Raw genomic sequence first — 25,284 nt, 5'->3', positions numbered from 1 at the left:
TAGACTGCTATGAAACAGTTTTGATAATTCTGCCATATCCTTAGAGACTTCTAGCAAGGCTAAGTAAGCCCAAACCAAGGACTGAACTCATCATGACTTCTTAATTCAAAGGTAATGTATGCTAAAGACTGTTAGTCTTACTTGGCTCTTGCAAGTAATATTCTGCACCTGGATATCAAATAACCATAACAGCCTACACACTTGAATGCTTTGTTAAGCAAATACAAACTATGATTCAATCCGTTTCTTCACAATATTTTGGATGCAAGATGTTATTTGAAGACATGATAAAGTACTTTTGTTTGCTGCTTTCTAACTCATGTAGCAGTGTCCAATAAATACTTCAAGATACTATAAATTTATATAATTAAAGGAACTATATCTTACAAATGATAATGAAGACCTAGTGTACGATAACCTCCCCTAAAGGCTAACATTCCCCCACAAGAGCAATAATGATGTGTAACAGGATTGGAATCCCTCAATACCATAAATAATTTGCCAGCCTGGCGAACAGAGATAAAGTGACAAGAATTCACTGTCAAAAAATATAAGTAGAATTTTGCAAAAATAAATACATTACATGAAGTCTGTGTCTGTTTCTAGTTTTAGAGTTATTTGAGCTATAAAATGAAGTTAATTACATCTTTGATAAGTAATTTATTGATCCAAGGTTTAGAATGTACTTTATTTATACCAGACAAGAAGCAATTGTGTATTGTTACAAATGTAACACATTTTGATTTTCAAAAACTCTGTAAAAATTAATCATTCTGTCAATGTTCAAAGATTTTTATGGTGACATATAAGAGTATTTTCTGGTCTATTAGCAATAAGTTGAAGTTAAGACCACTGTTGGGCAGTGATAAATAGATGACAAAGGCAATGCAGTTATGGTCAGAGTAGCTTTTCTTTTATCAATGCACTTACCGAGTAAGCAATTTATAACAAATCACCCAATATATATCTCTATGATGATTAACATCAAATGTTGCCAGAATATACAAGACATGTGGTTATAATAACCCACAAATTCTACAAACTCGGAGATACAATGTTGTATCACTTTACTCACTGCAAGGGTCTACAATAGATGTTTAACAAAGTTCACTTTACAAGTATACAGAACCAGGAAATGCTAAGATTTTTTACACTTTATCTGCAAAATTGCATTGAATACAAGTTGCTCAGGTCATTTTCCTCTGTTTAATTTGATTTTACCATATTAAGAACATCGAAGTGTAATCACAACTGTAGCACTCCTTATATTATTTAGAAGGAGCTATCACTCACTTAGGCCTCAATTAGAAGACCCTTCATGTTCAGTAGTACCTTGAGTTAATGTGAGTTGGTGCATTGATTTCAATGGGACTGCTCATGGACTAATGGGTGGTAGAATCTGGTCCAAAATGTGTAATAATATATTTCTATATAAATTCAAGCCAATTTAAGTGAAAAAATGATCTGGAGAAAGGGGTAAAAAGTGAGGTGGCAAAGTCTGCAGATAATACCGAACTGCTCAAGATAGTTAAGACCAAAGCAGACAGTGAAGAACTTGAGAAAGATCTCACAAAACTAAGTGACTGGGCAACAAAATGGCAAATGAAATTTAATGTGGATAAATGTAAAGTAATGCACATTGGAAAAAATAACCCCAACTATACATACAATATGATGGGGGCTAATTTAGCTACAACAAATCAGGAAAAAGATCTTGGAGTCATCATGGATAGTTCTCTGAAGATGTCCACGCAGTGTGCAGAGGTGGTCAAAAATGCAAACAGGATGTTAGGAATCATTAAAAAGGGGATAGAGAATAAGACAGAGAATATATTATTGCCCTTATATAAATCCATGGTACGCCCACATCTTGAATACTATATACAGATGTGGTCTCCTCATCTCAAAAAAGATATATTGGCACTAGAAAAGGTTCAGAGAAGGGCAACTAAAATGATTAGGGGTTTGGAGAGGGTCCCATATGAGGAGAGATTAAAGAGGCTAGGACTTTTCAGCTTGGAAAAGAGGAGACTAAGGGGGGATATGATAAAGGTATATAAAATCATGAGTGATGTGGAGAAAGTAGATAAGGAAAAGTTATTTACTTGTTCCCATAATATAAGAACTAGGGGTCACCATATGAAATTAATAGACAGCAGGTTTAAAACAAATAAAAGGAAGTTCTTCCTCACACAGCGCACAGTCAACTTGTGGAACTCCTTACCTGAGGAGGTTGTGAAGGTTAGGACTATAACAGCGTTTAAAAGAGAACTGGATAAATTCATGGAGGTTAAGTCCATTAATGGCTATTAGCCACGATGGGTAAGAAATGGTGTCCCTAGACTCTGTTTGTCAGAGGGTGGAGATGGATGGCAGGAGAGAGATCACTTGATCATTACCTGTTAGGTTCACTCCCTCTGGGGCACCTGACATTGGTCACTGTGGGTAGACAGGATACTGGGCTAGATGGATCTTTGGTCTGACCCAGCACAGCCGTTCTTATGTTCTTATGAAAAAGCATGCATAAATAAATGAATGCATCATATAGGAGGTCTTAAATCAGAGGAATATACAGTTTAAGGTTTTCAAAGGAGAACACAAAGGATGAACCTCTAAAAACACACATTTTCCTGTACAAATCAGGCAATTACTACCTGTCACAGGAAATTATCAGTTTATATGTGGAAATGCCTGTTAGAGCATTCAACAGTGGCTTCTTAAGGAACGTGTTACATTTCTCATTGGGCCAAATTTTGCCCTCATGAAATTCCAGCAAGTTTCAGTGGGATTTTCACATGCATCTGAAAGCACAATCTGTCTCTCTCACCCCCACTCTCCTCTGCCCAATCCCACCCGGGAGATTTGGCTTACAGCAAGTTCCAGTAAAGAGAGGGAAGAATACACCCAATATTGATGCACTATATGTTGGATTAAATAATAATAATATATGTTATGTATCATTTTATTGATATGGAAAATGCTTTAAATTATATGTAATCAAAATATTTGAAAATTAAAGTTACATCAACTGCATATATTAAAGCTACTGTATAAATCTTTTTTACCTTTTTAAATAACTGTTAAATGATATTTCTAAAATTGTGACTTTAACGTAAAATGTGACTGATCTATGTAACTGAATATAAATCTGTAGCAGTAAATCTTGCATTAATGTAAGGATCTGACAATCCAAGGGAAAGAAAATGAAGTAATCTGCCAGTAAGAAGTCCTCAAGCTGGGGGTCAGATCCTGTTCATGGAAACCATCTGGTTGGGACCCTCCAAGCCACACCAAACACAAATGATCTTTTAAAAAAATATCCTATTCATTAATGTATCACAGCTGTACTGAGTGTTACTTCACTTTTCCATGGCAACATCCTTTCTGTTTTAAGGATCTTATTTCAGTTTTGGTAGCAACATGTTCTTGTGCCAATACTGAACACATTCATGTGTTAAAGAGAAAGAATTATTACAAATTCTTGAAATGGAATCACCTCCTATTTTGATTTCTATAACAAATCAAAATCTGTTAAAATTAAAAGATTCACATCTTCCCTGCTGAGCCCTTGATAGCCAGCCCTAGCCAATCCCACTACTTGCTATAGGTGATAGAAACTGCCCAATGGGGGAACTTTGTAAGGATACCTCTAAGCAGTGTGGCCTCTGTCCCCTCTAAATCCCAGCCCTGCAAATATATTCCTGCTGTAAAAAGGCTAGTGTGTGTTTATCTGTTTTGTTTTGGGGGGTTTTGTGGGGGACAAGAGGGGCGTACACATATATGAGATCTAGGGTGACCAGACAGCAAGTGTGAAAAGTCGGGACAGGGGTGAAGGGTAATAGGAGCCTATATAAGAAAAATACCCAAAAATCGGGACTGTCCCTATAAAATTGGGACATCTGGTCACCCTAATGAGACCCACAAATTGAAGAGATCCACTGGCCAGAAGTCTCATGTAGAGGGGTGGGATGAGGTCAACAATGAGGGCTGCCGTGGCCAAGCTGCACAGGTGCTTGACTCCTACTTCCAAGTTGGGTAATAGCATTTTATCTATCTAGCTTTTCTGCTGGTGTACCACACAAGCTCTGCTTATTTGTATGTTGCAAGGGAGACAGAATTTCACATTTAAAGTTTGTTAAAAACATCTTAAAACATAAGTGGTAATATTTGACTGATTTCCTACTACTTTCTGAACAATGCACAGTTCACTGTTGACTAAATTTAAAACAATATTTTTATTTGGTCATGAAACTACAGAAATCAAAACTGATAGACTAAATTTGTAGATAAATGTTCCAAAATGGAAACATTTTATAGAAATTCTTGTGAAAACTTTAGGAACTCTCTTACTGATGTTAGCAGGAAATGAGCAGGATCATCCTATCAGTCTCACTCACTCATTGTGTGATAAATAACGAGTCAATTAATAGTCTCTCTCCCTCCCATACCTACTGTATGTTATTGCTAAGTTACATGTTACAAAAGCTCTCTGTGTCCTGCACAAGGAACAAGAATATAAGTTAACCTCATGATTAGATTTCTATTCTTTCAAACAATAAAAAATTCTGTGGAAATTATACTCTTTAGAGAAAATATTACTTCAAATAATTGCAGGAAACAGGCGTATTTTTCAAAATATTTTAAAGCACATGGAGTATCTACTGAACATTACAAATAATCATTGTACACTTATTGGGTTGTCATTCACTGTAACATTGCTCTTTAATTAATTTGGTTTTACTACAGATGCCTCATTATTCCCACTAGAATTCATCATTAACAACCAATTAAAAATAATTGTTTATGCTGCTTCATGATTTTAGCAACTATTAATACAAATAACATGTGAAAAGCGAGTACCGCCCCCACAGCCTAGCTGCCAAAAAAGACCTCAAGGCTGCATATAAAACCCCACAACTAAATAATAAAAACTATTTTTAGTTAAGATTGAAAGTCTTTTTCACTGAAATGCTAATAGTTTACAGCAACTCCAATGAACAATATCTTCATGCAAGGGTCTATCATGAGCAAAAAGGACCAGGGCTAAACCAGTACCAGTGTTGGCTCCAAAGCAAACTTTCCACGACTTTGGTTCAATACATTTACTTACTCAAACTTTCACTAAAAAAAAAATCCTTTGATGATTTTAAATTATCAAGTTCTGTTTTATCCAATGACCAACTGCAGACTTTTATGCTGTACAACTGAAAGAAAAGCACCTGCAAAGAAATATACTCAACTTTTATATTTCATCCGGATGTGCAACCTTAAATAATGCCAAGTCATTGTTAGAAATCTATTCTTAAATTACATACGTGGTTTCTCATTGGGAGCTGATGTAATTTTCTTTGGATGGCTTCTCAATGTGCCTCTTTCCAGCAACTCTAAGGGCATGTCTATACTGCTTCTGCAGTTTGCACTACAGGAGTGTGAATAGCAGTGCACACCAAAGTGTTGCACTGTAACTCTACTCCCTGGATGTGCAGGTATGAAATACCAGGTTTTTACTCACAGTAATGTAATCCTGTTTGAAGAGAGCTAAAATAATGTGAACTAGGAACCATTTAGTTTGCGCCTGCAGCATCCATACAGGGAAATAACAGCACAGCATTTTGGTGCACACTGCTATTCAAACTCCTGTAGTCCAAACTGTGGGTCAGTGTAGATATGCCCTAAGTTACTCAGCACTAACAACAAAAATAATCACCTTACCTCATTCTCTGTTTTAAAATATTGCAGTTTATAAGCTTCATTTCCAAAAAGACCACCTTTAAAAACCGGAAGCAAAATCTTACTGAGGGAAACAGAAAGGAGCACAAACTCTGGCAAGTTAAGTGTAAAAAATACAATTAGGCAGACCAAAAAAGAATCTGAAGATCAACTAGAAACAAACACAAAAACTAACAGCAATTTTTTTTAAAGTACATCATCAGCAGGGAGCTGGCTAAAAAATTAGTGGAGCCAAGGGACAATCAAGGTGCTAAAGGAGAATTCAAGGAAGACATGGTCGTTGCACAGAAGCTAAATTAATTCTTTGTATTGGGTCTTCACTGTAGAGGATGTATGGGAGATTCCCACACATGATTCATTCTTTTTAGGTAACAAATCTGAGGAACTGCCCCAAACTGAGGTGTCAACAGAGGAGTTTGGGAACAAATTGATAACTTAAAAAGTAGTAAGACACAAGGACCAGATGGCATTCACCCAAGAGTTCTGAAGGAACTCTCATATGAAATTGCAGAACTACTAACTATGGTAATAACCTATTGCTTAAATCAATTTCTGTACCATATGACTGGAAGATAGCTAATGTAAGAGCTATTTTTAAAAAAGACTCCAGAGGCAATTTGGGCAAATAAAGGCCAGTAAGCCTAACTTCAGTATGGAGCAAATTGGTTGAAACTGGCCAAGAATTACCAACACATAGATGAACATGATATGTTGGGGAAGAGCCAACACGTTTTTTGTGAATGGAAATCATAACTCACCAATTTTACAGGAGTCAGCAAATGCATGGACAAGGATGATCAAGTTGATATAGTGTACTTGAACTTTCAGAAAGCTTTTGACAAGGTCCCTTGTCAAATGCTCTTAAGCAAAGTAGGCAGTCATGGGATAAGAGGCCCAAGTCGCTGCTCTGGAAATTTCTGAGATAGGGCATCTTTGAGGAATCCAACCAAGGTAGAAATTGACCTCATGGAGTGTGTACAGATTCCAGACAGAGGCAACAGGTTGTACTCTTGATAAGTGATTAATGAAACTCAGGGACTTCCTGAAGTCCTTAGTCCTGTCCAAGTAGAATGCTAGTGCTCTTCTAATGTCTAGCATATGCAGAGTCACCTCCTTGTTTTCACAATGTGGTTTTCGGGAAAATAACAGGAAGATGGATTTGTTGATTCATATAGAAAGTGGAGGCGACTTTAGGGAGAAACTTGGGATGAGGCCTCGGCGTTACTTTGTCTTTAAAAAAGATGGTGGATGTGCCATTTCTCCTATGCCCTTAACTGAGATGATGGCAATTAAAAATGCTGTCTTCGTGGGCAGCTGTAAGAGAAAGCAAGTTGCCATGGGCTCAAAGGAAGGTCTAGTCAAAGCTCTGAGAATTAGGTCAAGATCCCAGGTTGGAGAGGGTGGTCTCACATCCATGAAGAGTTCCAATGCCCTTAAGGAATCTCTGCATCAGCAGGTAAGCAAACACCAAGTATCCATCGACCTGATGGGGAAAGCCATTATGTCCGCAAGATGTAGCTTAAGGAAGCTGAGTGAGTTTTGACCTCTTAAGGTCTAAAATGTAATCTAAAATTAGAGAGATGGAAGACGAGGTTGGGTCTGTGTGCTTAGAATGACACAAAACTTGGAATCATTTCCATTTTTGTAGGTAAGTATGTTGAGTGGTTAACTTTTGGCTGACAACAACACGTCTTTCACCTCATGAGAGCATTCTACATCTAAGGTCTGGAACCAAATGGGAGTATTATGCAGGGCAGCAAATTAAGCATGTTTGAGTCTTTGCAGGATTGGAGCCTAGACTCTAAGGGCCAAGTTTTTAAGAGATATTTAGGCATCTAAAAATGCAGATAGGAGGTACCTAATGGGATTTTCAGAACGGTCCCAAAGTCACAAAGGGAGTTGGATGCCTAGATACTTTTGAAAACCCACTAGGCATCTATCTACATTTTTAGGCAGCTAGCTACATTTAAAAATCTGGTGCTAAGTTCTTTGGGACAACAGTGTCCTTTTTATTTCTGTAAAGTGTTTTGTGATTTTACAGAACTATTTCAATATTAAAATAGATAAAAAATACAGTTTCATATTCATGGCACTCAAATCCAGAAGGCATCTGATTGTTTCACAAAAATATAACCAAAATTATAAACTGTAGATAAAAAAATATTTGAAAAATAAAAAAGTGGATCTAGCATTACAAAAAATCTACCAATATCCTAACATCAAGGAATCGAGCTAATACATGTTTGTTATACAACAGTTTATCTTCACTTCCAGAATTTTTTTTTGAGAATACACAAATCTATTTCTACAACCTCCTTTAATTTTTGCAAAAAAAAACCAGACAGAACATAATTGCAACATTTTTTACTTCTTTGCAAATATGAAAAACTGGGTATTTATTTTAACTGGTCAATATCTTTCATATACCTCAACACATGAACTAATTTTTCATTTTTCTGGCAGATGCTTTGGTTGCAAAACCCCGGAAATGTTATTGATAAAACAGAGAAGGTCACCAGGAGAAATTTTGGGCAGAGGACACAATTAAACTCCCATACCCTTCCCCACCCAATTCTCTCATTCATAACTCACTCCTTTATTATCATCATCATCATCATCTGTTTGTATTGCAATAGAACCTTCATGCCTCAATCCAGGATCAGGGCCTCATTGTGCTGTACACTGTACAAACACATAACAAAAATACTTTGCTTACAAGTAAATATCTGGCTCTTCTTTTCCAGCTGTCCTCTTTCCCAGTGGTGAAAATGACATTGGGGAGGGGAGAGACAAACCCGCTTAGAAACTATGAACCAAGGACCTGACTCAAAGCCCAATTAAGTCAATAGATAGTATCTCATCAACTTCAGGAGGTTCTGTATTAAGCCACAATCCTGAAGCCCTTACTCAGAAAAACTCCAATTTTCACACCTTATGCTATAATGAAGTCAATGAGAGTTTTATCTGAGTACAGAATAAGTAAAGTGAAGGTTTTGGCATTTGGCCATATACAAGTGAATAAATTGGTATGCAGAAGGGGTAATGGAAGATCCAATGGTTATGCTTCCCCAATAATAATTTTTAAGTTTAACATGAAAAATGCATTGCAGTGCCCGGGGTGGGTGGGTGGGGGGGGGAGGCTGTGCACTCTGGCCAATCAAAGCACGTTTGATATAACGCAGTTTCACCTATAACGCAGTAAAAATTTTTGGCTCCCGAGGATAGTGTTATATCGAGGTAGTGGTGTATGTACATTGTTATAAAAAAGCATTGCTTCTATTGAGCTCAAATTTATGCAGAACAGAATGGTACAGTTTAGTCTGAGTGGTCTACTTCTTATCTCAACAAAGGGGCAAAAATTTAAGTAGATGAGCTACCACTATGACTGCATTAATTACACATGCTATTTCCATACTTAAAAGCACTGAAATAGTTTATTTTTAGAAAGAAAACTGCTCTATGGGGCCAATTACAGCTGGTGTAAGACCTCCATATATGTGATATAAAAAAAATAATGTTTTTAATGTTTTTCTTCTCCTTTTACAGTTAAGTAGAAAGATAAGTCCATTGAATACAAATATTTTAAATTCTATGAATCCTTGGTGAATTTATCAAATAGCCATATTTTAATTTTCAGTCTGTAGTATTTTTAAAGTAAAATACGATAATAAAATTGGGAAGCTTTTTTTATAGAGATTTTTTAAAAGTGCTAAAGTGCATAAAAAGTGGGAAGACATAACTTTTCTCACTCCCTTTTCATCTTACCTGAAGTGTAAGGCGTTTAACTGCATTCCACACTATCCCAATAAATTCTTTCATTCTCTCCTCAGGACTTCTGCAGCTCTCAGATGAGGTCAGCATGGCTTTCAATGGAAGTGACAAAGGCCTAGATTCTAAAGCAAACAACATACACTAGTTACTTGGATGATATGTACCTTCACTCAGTAATTGATTACTAGTACATTTTTTTTTATTTAAAGTCTATAAATAGTTTGTCTCCACTCCCCAATTTAAAATGTATGTTTCAGTGTTTACACTGTATAGCAGAAACTTGAGTGGACTAGTATTGTTTTATTTACTAACTTTAAGCTTGGGAAGGGAATAGTATCAATTGTGATGAGAAATTCAACATTTTAACAGCATTTAGAGACATCCTAAATTTTTCAAACGTAAGCTGCTAAAAAATATTATGAAGAATGCTTGACCTAAGCAATTAAAGTCAGTTTTTAACGTGCGATGGCATATTTGATGATGTACTAGTAATAAGTTTTCCACATAATTTGCTGCCTGGGTAATCTAAACAAAGATTTAGTTCTGTAAACTTGTTGCAAAGAGCAAGACAGTGTCCATGTTAAAATTTAGTCTTTCACTTGGTATCTTCAATTATTAATTTAAGGAAAGGTTTTTCAGCAAACATGCCAAAATATTCAAGAAAATTAAACCATCATTTAAATGTTGTTCCTAAACTTTTAAAAATCTAACTGGCTTAAGAAAATTCTAAAATGCACAAAAAATATCATAAAATGTTGGAAAAAATAAAATTTTCTAATAAGGAAAAAACAAAAAGTGACTGCATCATACCATATTAATAATATATTTAATTTAGTAATAAATATGTGAATATAAAAACGATTTAAATGAGGAATTCATTTACAAGTATGCCAGCAGAATCAAACTACCAGACTGTCACAGTGTCTGGCCCTTTGAGAGGAGGTGGGTCTCAGCCCCACCTGTGACACAATTAGTTTACCTCCCTGTGTGGTGAGAGCCCGTATGATCATATGACTTATGGGTCATGTGGCTCATTTAGGTCTCTTAGGGAAGAAAGTCCTCGGAGGTAGGGTTACCATATTTCAAGTTGCTAAATAGAGGATATTGCTGGTGGGAGGGGAAGCTGGAGGGGGTGGGTACAGTTTCTATGGCAATACCATACCATACCACCCTTACTTCTGTGCTGATGGTGGCGGCACTCTCTTCAGAGCTGGGCACCTGGCCAGCTGCTGCTGCAGTCTAACTGCCCAGGTCTGAAGGCAGCAGCACAGGAATAAGGGTGGCAAATCCAGTAAACTCACACGTCACTATTAGGGCACGCCAGGAACTGAAGTCCTATCTGAATCAATGTTGGAAACAGGTCGAGCAAGGAAAACCATGGACATTTGTTCATATATAAAAAATCTACCTGAACAGAGATTGGACAAACGAAAAAAAGAGGTCATATCCGGGAACACCTTGACATGTAGTAACCCTACTTGGAGGTAGAATAGGGTGGAGGAGAAATTAGGAGGAACCCTCCGGGAAGGAAGCCCTGGTAGCTGCTGCTCAGCAAAAGAGCAAGGAGTGACTCAAAGGAGCCCAGGAAGGGCTGACAGGGAAGGACAGAACAGAGCCTGGGAGCAGCTGAATACTGAACCAAAGGGCTTTATGAAGAGTGTCTGGGGTGGAAGACAGATCAACACCTCAGGATGCAGGGGCTGTGCCCAGCTTGAGGCTGGGACATAGACTCTGGGTTTTTTGGACTGGTCTTTTTGACTGGTATACTATAGAATGGGGCAACTTCCTTTAAAGCCTTAGCTGTGGGGCCAAGTCACTGGATCAGCCAAACTCTCACAAGACGAAGCTGAGGCAAGGCCACTGCAGAACCACCCTAAGGTTCATGAGGCAGTCATCCTGCAACACAGATCTACCAAATAACATTTTTTTCAGCAGGAGCAGCAACTATATGCATTTTCCACAACACATTAAATTATCACTTTGAGATTTTGGACCATCTTTTGATGTATTCAGCTTCTTCAACTTCTCTATTCTATCACATCCATGAATGGGCAGAGAAAATGGCAGGCATAAATTAAGAATTCTTTCTAGTTCATTTTAAAATGAATTTAAAATCAGTAGAATTCTAATGGCTATAACAGTCTGTAGCATATAAACTCTGCCAAAAAACAACCAACCAACTGCCTTCTTCTGTCCCACATGCATCTTAAAATTGAATCTGGCAAAATCTGACTGTATGCCCTTCTCAAAGAAGTTTGGCCATTAGACAATTTCAATCATCTCTGAAAATATAGAGACAAGGCAAAAGATCACATTCTAAAGCACCCCAAAAAGGACATGGGCAAGAGAGGGGGAGAGACTGAGGCAACAGCACGCTCTCTTAGAAATTAATCTGTGATTTTTTTTCCAGTAAAAAGCTATGAGAGAGTAAAAAAACCAAAAAACCTACAGCTGGCTAATAATTTAGGCAAAATCCACTTAAAAACTCAGTTTCAAAAATGTGATAGATTGTAGTTTATGGACTGCCTTGAAAAAAAAGAGAAAGCTGAATTTTATGTAGTAAGTAAGGAAATAAAGAAAAGGTGAAGAGACAGTCTGAAAAGCAGGAAGGAAAGATTATTTTGGTTGCAGCATTTGGGTTATAATGGAATAGAAAGAGGAAAAAAAAGACATGAGAGAGTATAGAGCAGGACATTGCAATGGTAGTGAGGATGAAAGAAGGTAAGAAATGGTTACTTACTGTAACTCTAGTTCTTTGAGATGTGATGCAGACATTCCAAGTGTATTCCAGGTAGGTGTGTGCATCCGCTGGAGCCAGAGACTTTTGCTTAGCAGTACCTGTACAGGGGAGGCTGATGCCTGTAGCCCCTCCCCTAGCTATAATAGGCAGCCCTGCCCTGACCCCCCTCAGTTCCTTCACACTGACTATCCAGGGGAAGACTCCAGTGCAGAGGGGATGGAGAGTGAGTTGTGGAATACGTGTCTGCATTACATCTTGAAGAACCACAGTTATAGTAAGTTACCATTTCTTCTTCTTTGAGTAGATGCAGATGTGTATTCCAAGTAGGGAACTAATGAGCAGTACCCCAATCTGGAGGCGGGGTTCAGAGTCTATCTGAGTAAGAATCACAGGACTGCTCTGCAGACATTAGTATCAACTCTGGAAGAAGCAGCAATTGCCTAATGGTCTGCAAATGTATGTGCAGACCACATATCTGCCGAGGAGGCATAGCTGATGCTATCTTATCAGTCTTGATGCAAGATGTTATCCACCTAAAGATGGTCTGCACAGAGACTGCTTATCCCTTCATGGGGTCCGCATAGGACATGAAGAGGTGAGGCATGAAACTGTTCAGTTCTGTTCCGACAGAAGGCTAGACAGTGTCTAATGTCTAGCATATGGACGCGTGCTCCTCCGGACAAATACAGCACCTGGTTCAAATGAAACTTAGAGACCACCCTGGATACAAACTTCAGGTGTGGCCAAAGTGTAACCTTGTCTCTGGAGAACTGCATGGAAGGAGGCACAGCCATCAGGGTCTGCAGCTCACATACCCTCCTGATAGAGGTAATGGCTATCAAGAATGCAGTTTTCTGAGACAAGAGCGGCAGTGGATGGGAAGCAAGATGCTTGAATGGTGGCCCCATTAGAGCTGCTAAAACCGTGTTCAGGTCCCACAAGGGGACTAGCTCTCACACGGGAGGATGCAGGTGAAGGAGCCTTTTCAGAAATCTTTTCATCATGCCCCAGGAGTCGATCCTGGGGCCAGTTTTGTTCAACATCTTCATTAATGATCTGGATGATGCGATGGATTGCACTCTTAGCAAGTTCCCGGATGACACTAAGCTGGAGGGGAGAAGTATATACGTTGGAGGGTAGGGATACAGTTCAGAGTGATCTAGACAAATTGGAGGTTTGGGCCAAAAGAAATCTGATGAGGTTCAACAAGGACAAGTGCAGAGTCCTGCACTTAGGATGGAAGAATCCCATGCACTGCTACAGACTGGGGACCGACAGGCTAAGCAGCAGGTTCTGCAGAAAAGGAGCTGGGGATTACAGTGTATGAGAAGCTGGGTATGAGTCAGCAGTGTGCCCTTTTTGCCAAGAAGGCCAACAGCATATTGGGCTGCATTAGTAGGAGCATTGCCAGCAGATCGAGGGAAGTGATTATTCCCCTCCATTCGGCACTGGTGAGGTCACGTCTGGAGTACTGTGTCCAGTTTTGGGCCCCACACTACAGAAGGGATGTGGAGAAATTGGAGAGAGTCCAGCAGAGGGCAACAAAATAATTAGGGGGCTTGGGAACATGACTTATGAGGAGAGGCTGAGATAACTGGGCTTATTTAGTTTGCAGAAAAAAAGGGGGGGGAGGGGATTTGATAGCAGCCTTCAACTATCTGAAGGGGAGTTCCAAAGAGGATGGAGCTAGGCTGTTCTCAGTGGTGGCAGATGACAAAACAAGGAGCAATGGTCTCAAGTTGCAGTGGGGGAGGTCTACATTGGATATTAGGAAAAACTATTTTGTTAGGAGGGTGGTGAAGCACTGGAATGGGTTACCTAGGGAGGTGGTGGACTCTCCATCCAGAGAGGTTTTAAGGCCAAGCTTGACAAAGGCCTAGCTGGGATGATTTAGTTGGTGTTGGTGCTGCTTTGAGCAAGGGGTTGTATTAGATGACATCCAGAGGTCTCTTCCAACTCTAATCTTCTATGATTCTACAATCCTATGAAATGCCCTCTCTCCTCATTCAGCCATGCAGCTGCCACACTGTAAGGTGCAGGGAGCTGATCGCCAGATGCAGAGTGCAGCTGCAGTCCTGTGTGAGAAGGTCAGGAAGGAGAGGAAGTGGCATGGAAGGCTGAACGGACAGAGTAAGATCTGACAACCAGTGCTGCCTCAGCTATGCAAGGGCAATCAGAATGAGTCTGGCTCGATCTGCCTTGAGCTTGGTGATGACCTGGGAAAGGAGCAGGATAAGAGGAAATGCATACAGCAGAGTCGACTTCCATCTGCAGTGAAAAGTTCTGGCTGAATCCCTCCTGAGAGCAGAACCTGTGACAATTTCTGTTTTCCTTTGTTACAAAGAGGTCGATCATAGGGATTCCCCACGTTGTGAACACCATCCGAAACACCTCCATCTTTAGGGACCATTCAGAGAGAAAACTCTGCTGAGATGATCCACAAGACAGTGCTGGACCCCTGTAAGTGGACAGCTATCAGGGGGATTTCCTCTTCAATACAGAACTGCCACAGGCTGATCACCTCCAAGCAGAATAATCTGGAGCGAACTCCTCATTGTTTGTTCACATAGTACATTGCAGTGGTACTGTCCGTGACTATATGAACCACCAAATGCCTAATGCAGTCCCAGAATGCACAACACGCATTGTGGATGGCCCAAAGTTCGCGCAGGTTGAAATGGAGCGTGGCCTCATGTTCTGACCACAGACCCCGCCTCTACAGCAAGTCCAGAGGCACTCCCCAACCCAGAAGGGATGCGTTGGTAACCAATGACTTGGTCAGAGAGGGCCGAGTGAAGGGGATCTCCTGCAACATATTGCATGGGGACTCCCACAAGTGTAAGGACTCCAGGACTGATGGACAAAGGTGAACCAACCTGTCTAGAGAATGCAGGGCAGGGCGGCAAACTGTCCTAAACCACATGTGAAGAGGATAAAGGTTTAACCTGGCAAGATAGATGACCTGGGTACAAGCAGACATGTGGTCCAACAGGCTCAGGCACACACAGACAGTCATGGATGGTTGTGATTGCAAACTGAGACACACCTGTTGAATCTCCTGGAATGCTCTCAACTTAATGGAATCTAACAGGACCCCAATAAACTCTATTTGCTGAGTAGGGGCCAAGGTTGACTTTACTGTATTTAGAAAAAGTCCCAAATGGTCAAGTAAGCACAATGGGGTGTGGATGTGGCAAGAATCTCTCTGGAGCTGCCCTTCTGCAACCAGTCATTGAGTTGGGGAGAAGATATGGATTCCCTTCCTCCTGAGGTATGCCATGACCACTGCCATGTATTTGGATGAAGACCCACTGGCCAGAAGAGAGGCCAAACAGGAGAACCATTTACTGGAAATGGCAGTCTCCTACCATGAAGCAAAGATACTTCCTGTCACTTGGCCGAATGGCCACATGGAAGTAGGCATCTTAAAGGTTCAGAGCAGTGAACCAGTTGTTCTGAGACAAAGCAGGGAGGATACATGATAGAATGACCATGTGGAACCTCAGGTATTTGATTGTGAAGGTTATGGATGGTCCTCATCCTGCCCTTGGATTTTGGTATCAGGAAATGTTTGGAGTAGAACCCATGATCGCAGTGCTCTCACTGAATCTCCTCCATCACTCCCAACTCTAGCAGAGAGCTGACCTGCTTGAAAAGCATTATTTCATGAAAGGGGTCCCTGAAGAGGGTTGGGAAGGTGGGGTGTGGAGAGGATCTGGATGGTGTAGCCCAATTTGACAGTGTCTAGGACCCAGCCTGACAGATGTTATTGAGATCCAGGCATTGTAAAAATGAGCCAGTCAGTCCCCAAAGGAATGTGGGGACGTTGAGGGAGGAAGAAAAACAACTTTAACAGAGTTCTGGACTGAGTCAAAATGGGCACTTAGCAGCTGTGAAAGGAGGGTGTGCAGAGCCGTCGGGCCCTGAGCTTCAGTGTTTCCTCTTGTGAGACCTATCCCTCTTCCTGGGCAGTCCTGCTGTTTCAGGGGGAAAGGTTATACAAAGGGATGCTGTGGTCTGTGTGGCTATTGTTGCTACGCCCATAATGACAGCTCTGTGTGAGTGGCGTGTATATCCCCAGAGACCTTAAGGGAGTCCTTAAATCCTTAAAGGAATGCAGGGTTTCATTAGTCGTCTTTGAAAACAAAGTTCTGCCATCAAACTGCAACATCCAATACAATCCCTGAGTTGTGGAGCAAAGACGCCCTGATCATAGTAATTGCCAAGGCCATAGCCCAGGCCCAAGTGTCAGCCACATCAACGGCAAGACTGCAATAAGGTTTTTCCACCAAGCAGCCCTCAACAACAAATGCCTGAAATTTAGCCCGGGAAGCCTCAGGCAACTGCTCCTCAAATTTGGCCATAGCCGACTAGTTGAGGAAGTTATCTTGCATTTATCAGAGTTTGTTTATCCATAAGTTATTTCCCTGTGAGTTTATGGGTATTCTCCTGGAGAAAGTCCGCCTGAATATCCAGTGACGAGACAACCTGACATAACAGGTCCTGGTATGTTGTGAAGTCTTCTAGGACTGAAGGAGAGGACAAACCAGGCAACACCGCTTAAGCTGTTGGCTGGATTACAGGCATATCCTGCTCCTCGGGCAATGTGTCCAGATGAAGACATTCCGGTGACTCCACAGGAAGGGGGAGACTCAGACATCTGGACCTGCGCTGGTCTGCAGACACTAATGCTGAACGAGTAGGGGATCTTGCTCTTGACTCTGACGATGAGTGAGACCTATGCGGGCAAGGAGCTTCCCTCTGGGCCCCAGGCAGCCACTGGTATGGGTAAGACATTGGTGGCTAGTAGACACTGGGCCAGGGGCCTCCATCTCAGCCTCAAGGCACGTGCCAACCTTGGTAGCCATATTGGTCCACTGGTGGCCTCTGGATGGGGAGCCCGAATCTGAAGCCCAAGAGTCCCAGGACCATGTAGATGTGGCGGGGCAACTCCACAGGGAACCAAGAGGTCATCCCATTCATCCATAGCCAAGAATGAAGTTGGGATTGGCACTCACTGGCGCTGAAAAGGTTGGTGCCACAGGCAAGGTCAATCCCAATGTAAACAATGGTACAAGAGCACCCGCGTGCCTTGACGTTGAGGGCAGCAACAGCTGCCATGGAACCATCTGCGGTGTTGATGTATTGGTGCTGAGGGAGGGCCCGGTACCCAAGAACCTTGTACTGTCTCCGGTACCATATACATACCTACCCCCAGAACGGGTGCTTCATGGTGCGAGACTGAGACTTCAGTGGCACCCTCCAACTCAGGAGCCATTGCGGGCACCAGCGGCAAGGTCAAGACCAAAAGGCAGAGTAGGTCCACCGCAACCTGGTACACCAACACCACTGACTTTGTTGGTCCTGATATCATTCCCATCAGTACCAGACTCAGTGAATGGCCGAAGGGCAGAACCAGAGTTGGTGGTACAGGGTGTTGCACTTCCTATCCTGTACCGAGGGAGGATCAGTTGCACCTATGCCATCCCACATACCAGAACTGGCACCATAATGGTCTGCGCTCTTCTTAGGGGAGGCAGAGGAATCAGCCTGGATCCTGGAGCACTCCTGATGGGTCTTATGCAACCTCTTCTTTGATGCTGATGATGGAGAAAAAACGGTTACTTACCTTTGTAACTGTTGTTCTTCGAGATGTGTTGCTCATATCCATTCCAGTTAGGTGTGCGCGCGCCGCGTGCACGTTCGTCGGAACATTTTTACCCTAGCAACCCCAGTGGGTCGGCTGAGCGCCCCCTGGAGTGGCGCCATAACGGCACCGTATATATACCTCAGCCGACCCACCTGACCCTCAGTTCCTTCTTGCCAGCTATTCCGACAGTGGGGCAGGAGGGTGGGTGTGGAATGGATATGAGCAACACATCTCGAAGAACAACAGTTACAAAGGTAAGTAACCGTTTTTTCTTCTTCGAGTGATTGCTCATATCCATTCCAGTTAGGTGATTCCCAAGCCTTACCTAGGCGGTGGGGTTGAAGAAAGATGTGGCGGAATGTAGGACCGCGGAGCCAAAGGTTGCATCATCACGAGACTGCTGGACCAGCACATAGTGAGATGCGAAGGTATGAACCGATGACCAGGTTGCCGCACGGCATATTTCTTGTATTGGCACGTGCGCCAGAAAGGCGGCGGATGAAGCCTGGGCTCTAGTAGAGTGGGCGGTGAGATGGCCCAAGGGAACGTGAGCTAAGTCATAACAGGTGCGTATGCACGCCGTCAGCCACGAGGAGATCCGCTGCGATGAAACGGGAAGACCTCGCATCCGGTTGGCGACTGCAACGAACAGTTGAGGGGATTTACGGAACGGTCTTGTCTGATTTATATAGAAGGCCAGCGCCCGACGAACATCGAGGGAGTGAAGATGCTGCTCGCGTGAGGATGCAAGCGGTTTTGGAAAGAAAACAGGCAGGAAGATGTCTTGGTTGTTGTGGAAAGCCGATACCACTTTCGGGAGAAACGCAGGATGCGGATGCAGCTGTACCTTGTCCTTATGAAAGACAGTATAGGGCGGGTCCACCGTGAGCGCTCGGAGCTCAGAGACCCGCCTAGCCGATGCGATAGCTACCAAAAAGACCGTCTTATAGGACAGGTACAGCAGCGAGCAGGTGGCCAACGGCTCAAAGGGTGGAGACATGAGCCTGCTGAGGACCAGGTTCAGGTCCCAGGTAGGAGTCGGGCGACGTACTTGAGGGTAGAGACGCTCAAGGCCCTTCCGGAACCTAGCAGTCAAAGGGTGAGAGAAGACCGTATGGCCACGCTCTCCTGGGTGGAAAGCAGATATGGCCGCTAAGTATACCTTTAGCGAGGATAATGCTAGGCCTTGCTCCTTCAGGGACCAGAGGTAGAAAGTACAACTGGGACAGGGAGCTTCGAAGGGTCAGCATTGTGCGCCTGAGCCCAGCAGGTGAAGCGCTTCCATTTGGCTAGATAGGTAGAGCGAGTGGAAGGTTTCCTGCTGCTTAACAAGACATGTTGTACAGGAGCAGAGCAGCGCAGTTCCGACTCATCTAGCCACACAGGAGCCATGCTGTAAGGTGGAGGGCCGTCAGGTCTGGGTGACGGAGAGTGCCGTGATCTTGGGTGATAAGATCCGGGTGAAGCGGCAGATGAATCGGGCTGGCTATGGAAAGACGGAGCAGCGTGGTGTACCAGTGCTGCCTGGGCCACGCCGGCGCAATCAAGATGAGATGTGCTCTGTCTTGTCGGAGCTTCAGCAAGACCCTGTGGACTAGCGGGAATCGGGGAAATGCGTAGAGCAGATGATGAGTCCAGGGAAGGAGAAAAGCGTCCGACAGGGACCCCGGTGACAGGCCTTGAAAGGAGCAAAAGTCCTGGCATTTGCGGTTCGCTCGAGATGCGAACAGGTCTATGCGGGGAAACCCCCACTGTTGGAAAATTGTGTGGGTGACATCCGGTTTCAGCGACCATTCATGGCAGAGAAAGGATCTGCTCAGGCGATCTGCTAAGGAGTTGTTCACGCCTGGGAGGAAGAACGCCACCAGATCTATTGAGTGGGCTATGCAGAATTCCCACAGTTGTGTCGTCTCGTGGCAGAGTGGGGAAGAGCGAGTTCCCCCTTGTTTGTTGATATAATACATGGCCGTTGTGTTGTCCGTAAAGACTGAGACACAACGGCCCCTGAGTTGAGTTTGGAACGTCTGGCACGCGAGGCGGACTGCGTGTAACTCCCTGACGTTGATGTGCAGGTTCAGTTCCTGCCACGACCAGAGGCCCTGCGTACGAAGGTGGCCGAGATGAGCTCCCCACCCGAGGGACGAGGCGTCCGTCGTCAGGGAAAGTGAAGGCTGAGGCGGATGGAATGGGACCCCTACGCACACTTGGGATGGTGTCAGCCACCAGTCCAGGGAGCAAAGGACGCTCGTTGGAACGGTGAGCAGGGTGTCCAGAGGGTCTCTGTGCGGACGATATACAGAGTTGAGCCACAGCTGAAGGGGGCGAAGGCGGAGCCTGGCATGCTTGGTGACGTAAGTGCTTGTGACCCAGGAGGTGGAGGCAAGTACAAGCCGAACTCATACGAGATGTCTGAAGCCCTTGAATGACCTGTGTGAGGGCCTGGAACCGGAGCTGAGGAAGGTAGGCCCTGGCTAGAGAAGAGTCCAGGGTCGCTCCGATGAAGTCCAGCCTCTGGGTTGGTATTAAGATGGACTTCTCCAGATTGAGTAGCAGGCCCAGGTGCGTGAACAAGTCTCTGATCACTGCTACATGTTGCTGTACTTGGGTTCGTGAACTATCCCTGATGAGCCAGTCATCTAGGTAGGGAAACACGGAGATGCCGCGCCGACGGAGGTGGGCGGCAACGACAGCCATGCACTTGGTAAATACCCTTGGGGCCGTGGATAGGCCGAAGGGGAGGACCGCAAACTGGAAGTGAAGGTAATTGAGTGTAAATCGTAGAAAACGCCTGTGTGGTGGAGAGATGGCGATGTGAAAATAAGCGTCCTCCATATCGAGGGCGGCATACCAGTCTCCAGGATCCAGGGAAGGAATGATGGTTCCCAAGGAGACCATGCGAAACTTCAACTTTTGCATGTATTTGTTGAGGTCTCGCAGGTTTAGGATAGGCCGGAGGCCCCCTTTGGACTTGGGGATCAAGAAATAACGGGAATAAAACCCCTTGCCTCTTTCCCTTTGTGGAACCTCCTCAACCGCTCCGATAGCGAGGAGCATCTGCACTTCTTGGAAGAGGAGGTCCCAGGCATCGGAGGTCAGCCGGGACCACGCCGGGAGGAAGTAGGAAAGGCGGTTGGAAAAGGGAGGGAAAGGATCCTGGACAAGAGCTGGTAGGTCGTCCCCGGGTGCATCTTCAAAATGATGACTTCGGCCCCACCGGAGGCTTAGTTGTGGCCCGACCTTGGGACGGTTGTGGGCCAGGCTGTCGTCGGCGTCCCCCTCGACTGCAACGTCTACCTGAGTCCTGCCTGTACCAGGGCATAAAATAAGGCCGGTTGAGCTGGGGACGGAACGGACATCTCTGGGTTACCAGAGTGTGCATCCCCAAAGTGCAGATAATAATCCTATTATCCTTGAGGCTTTGGAGCCTGGAGTCCGTCTTTTCAGAGAACAATCCCTTGCCATCAAAGGGAAGGTCCTGGATAGTATATTGTAATTCGGGGGGGGAGATTCGAACTCTGCAGCCAAGAGATGCGTCGCATGGTAATGCTGGCAGCGAGAGTCTGACCTTCCAAATCGGCCGCATCCAAGGAGGCCTGTAACGATGTCCGCGCCACCTTTTTACCCTCCTCTACGAAGGCTGCAAATTCTTGGCGGGCGTCCTGGGGAAGCAGTTCTTTATACTTCTCCACCTCGGCCCATGTGTCATGGCCGTAGCGGCTCAATAAGGCCTGCTGGTTAGTGACCCGTAGCTGTAGGGCCCCCGCAGAGTAGACCTTGCGGCCTAGCAAGTCCATTCTCCTTGCGTCCTTGGATTTAGGCGCTGGGGCTTGTTGACCATGGCGCTCTCTGTCGTTGACAGATTGGGCCACTAACGACGAGGGTGGACATACAAATATTCATATCCCTTGGAGGGAACCATATACTTGCGTTCCACCCCTTTGGCTGTGGGAGTAATAGCCTTTGGCAAGCACCGGCCTCTATCAGCATTGGCTTGGATAGTCTTTATGAATGGCAGGGCCACCCTGGTTGGGGCATCTGCCGACAAAATAGTAACCACTGGGTCGTCCACCTCCGACACCTCCTCCGCTTGGAGGTCCATGCGCAACGCCACCCGCCGGAGAAGATCTTGGTGTGCCCTCAAGTCAATCGGAAGGGGCCCTGAGGACGAAGACCCCGCTACCGCTTCATCCGGGGAGGAGGAAGAAGATACCCCCGGGACGATCGTGTCATGTCCCGCCTCTGGGTCCTGTGGGGGTTCCTGGTCGAGAGGCTCCTGAGCAGGCTGGAGGGGTGATGGTACGTCCATCTGAGTTTGAGGGTGGCTTATCGTAGCCTCTGGGATGCGCTCTTCTGAAGACACTGCGCGGGTGGGAGGCAGAGGAGCACCTTGGGCCTGGTGGTAAGCCCAAGGAGTCCAAAAACCCCATTGACGAGGGTCTTGGTCAGTGTATTGGGCCTCCTGGAATATCCCCGAGGGCACCTGAGGGTCCTGCTCGACCACATAGTAGCTGTCAGCCTGCAATGAGCCCGACGCGTGCCGAGATGGCCATGGAGGGGCGGAGAAGCCTGGCACCGAGGTGCTGATGGAACGTGTTCCTCTGCGCTCCGGTGACCAGTGCCGGGAGACAGAGTAGCCTCGAGAGCGAGAGCGAGACCGGGACCTCTGACCGGCACGGTGCTGGGAGGTCGACCGCGATCTCCACTCTTGGTGCCGTGAGTGGCTTCGAGAGGTACGGCGTCCGTATCGGCACCAGGATCTGGATCGGTGCCGTGAGTGACATGTCGGAGAGCGGGAGAAAGATCGGTGCCGCGAGTCTGACCGGCGCCGCATGGCAGAGCGGTGCCAGGACTGCGAGCGGCGTTGCGATCAACGCCGAGAATGAGATCTGCGGCGGGACCAGGAAGCTCGTGAGATCTGGATCGGGAGCGGTGCCAGTCCGACTCGGTGCCGGCAGGTGGTTTGAGCAGTGCCGGCTTGCCGATAGATCGGGGCATCCGCACCGCCGGAGCCGGGGGTTGGGGCGGTGCCGTGTCCGTTAGAGCAATGAGGTCCTTTGCCGCTGTGAAGGCCTCAGGAGTTGACGGCAACGTGAGCTCAACCGCGAGCGGTGCCGACACAGGATCCGGACTCAACGGCCTCTGTAGGGCCGGAGTTGGCAGCACTGGCAGAGTTGCCGGTGCCGGATCAGTCGGTGCCGCGGCAGGTTTCAGTGCCGGGCGGTCCAGACGGGGCGCAGTCTGCAGCCTCAAAGTGGGCGGTGCCGAGGCAGCAGCGGCCTTCACTTTTTTCGCCTTTGGCGAGAGAGAGCGTCTCGGGGTCAATTTCGGTGCCGATGGTGCTCTCTGTTTGGGCAGAGAAGAGTGACCCTGTGCCGAGCAGGTACTGTGAGAGTCTGAAGGTGGTGCCGAAGCCGGAGGGGTTAAGGCTGCCTCCATGAGGAGCTGTTTGAGTCTGGGGGGGTACTCAGAACAGGGGGTACTGTCTCAATTCACTATCTGAGTTGGGAGAATCAAGATGTGAAAGAAAGGACAGGTAGGAAAGGGGGTGATTTTTCAGTGCCAGAGGAAGAAGTAGAGATGGGAGTGTCTACTGAAGGGCGGAACAGAAAGAAGCCTTCTGTCCAGCATCGCATTGTGTGGACAGACCCTAAGAGGCACACATCCAGAAACAGATGTCCTTTTGAAAACTGACATATTCCTCTGTAACTGCAGTTTTAATCCACTGTGGTCTAGGAACTGCTGGTGGGCTGGACAACACTTGTGGAAAGTTGCCTATCATAAGCTGCTAAATTGAATATAGGACCAGCCCTGAGGAGTTTACAATCTAAAAAACCCTTTTTAAACCTTCTGTGCATATCATTACATCTATAATAGTTTAAAATATTACAAGCAATTGTGTTGGTGATCTTAATGTAATTATGTTTACGTGCGCATTAAGATACTGTATACATCTGGCTTTTAATCAGGAAGAAAAATGATAAAACCTAGGAGTTTGCTAAAACATAAGCCACTGAGTAATTGATCAAGGGGTCTAAGGGATTAGAAATGTGATTTAAAGGCAGTCAAGGGGAAAATTCAGTCTCCAAATACCTTTAAAAAAATTAAAAACCTGAATGGATCACAGATTTTCTTGTGGAAAGTCCTATCATTCAATTACCGTAGGTCTCCTCATATGTTCAAAACTGCGTAAAACATTTCTCTTCCCTCCCCTTTCATTTTTCTAAAATGGTCTGAGTTCTGTCTCATATATTATACAGAAGCAATTTAGACACACCTACATCTGCTTTACACTTACACACTTAAATTAGACTTTTTTTTAATTACAAGGGAGTAGAATAAATAATATCCTTGTAACCACAGTAGAGCATGAAATCAGAGCTCCCTCATGTCTATGTATATAAAGTGGCTTACAATTAAAGGGCAAAGTTTTACTCTCATTTATATGAGTACAGCCCCACTGAGGTCAACATCCTGCTGCAACAGATAAGATTTTGTTGCATGATGTATTGTTAAACAACAATGAAAACACCTTGCAATAGACTGTTCCATACACTCACATCTCTCCTAGTCCTGCTAGTTTCTTCTAACATGCATCTCTAGGTTTAACCCCATCAAAGTTGCAACAATATATGGAAATTTATTTCTGTCCAGAAGGTATGATGTGTACAACTGTTTGGTGGGTATCGTGAACAGTTGCATTTACATTTGTCTGAACCATGGCCAGACAGAATCAAGGGTGTTTAAGAAGCTGACAGAATATTCACCAACCTTCTATTTTTGCTCTGGCACAACATGAACAGCTACTGCTGGATTACCGCTGTTAGAACCATTTGAATAGCTGAAGATTTCTTGAGGAAAGTATATACGGGGTGGCCAAATTGTGGCTCGCAAGCCACATGCGGCTCTTTTACAGTTAAAGTGCCGCTTACAGAGCTCCCCATGCCCTGCCTCCATCAGGGCAGGTGCAAGGAAGTTTCACGCCCTAGGCAAAACTTCCACCTTGCCCCACCCTGCCACCCAGCTAACCCCGCCCACCCCCCCATGGCATTTAACCACGCCCACCTGCCCCTCCCACACAAGGAGCCCCCCCACGGCAGCTAACCCCACCTGCCGTGGCAGCTAACCCCCCCCACCCAGGGAGCCCTCCCGTCGCAGTAGCTACCCCGCCCCCCGCACGCCTCTTGCTCCTCAGCAGCTAACCTGGCCCGGGGAGCCCCCCTCTGCAACAGCTAACCAGGCCCCCCCTCCGCAGCAGCTAACCCCAACCGGGGAGCCAGCCCCAGCTCTCCTCCACTGAGCACACCGGCGCAGCTCTAATTCTCCTCCCCTCACAAGCTTGCGGCACCGATTGGAGGAGAATTAGAGCGGGTGGAGGTGATCTGGAGCGGGGAGC

General features: G+C 44.9%; 1 protein-coding gene across 21 annotated transcripts in view; it reads right to left on the bottom strand.

Annotated features, from left to right (window-relative positions):
- Positions 1–25,284, bottom strand: part of VPS13B (vacuolar protein sorting 13 homolog B) — a 917,098-nt gene that overhangs the window by 417,996 nt on the left and 473,818 nt on the right. For all 21 annotated transcript variants that reach the window (XR_005593500.1, XM_039522053.1, XM_039522058.1 and 18 more), the window contains one exon: positions 9,496–9,623. Coding sequence is in view for 20 of the 21 variants with exons in the window: in XM_039522053.1 (XP_039377987.1) it covers positions 9,496–9,623 (128 nt within the window). In the remaining variant the exon portion in view is untranslated. The remainder of the gene's footprint in view (positions 1–9,495; positions 9,624–25,284) is intronic.

The sequence above is a fragment of the Mauremys reevesii genome, linkage group 2 (assembly GCF_016161935.1).
Source record: "Mauremys reevesii isolate NIE-2019 linkage group 2, ASM1616193v1, whole genome shotgun sequence".
Taxonomy (NCBI): Eukaryota; Metazoa; Chordata; order Testudines; family Geoemydidae; genus Mauremys; species Mauremys reevesii.
Note: the sequence above shows the minus strand (reverse complement) of the source record. Positions and strands in the feature narration are given on the sequence as shown.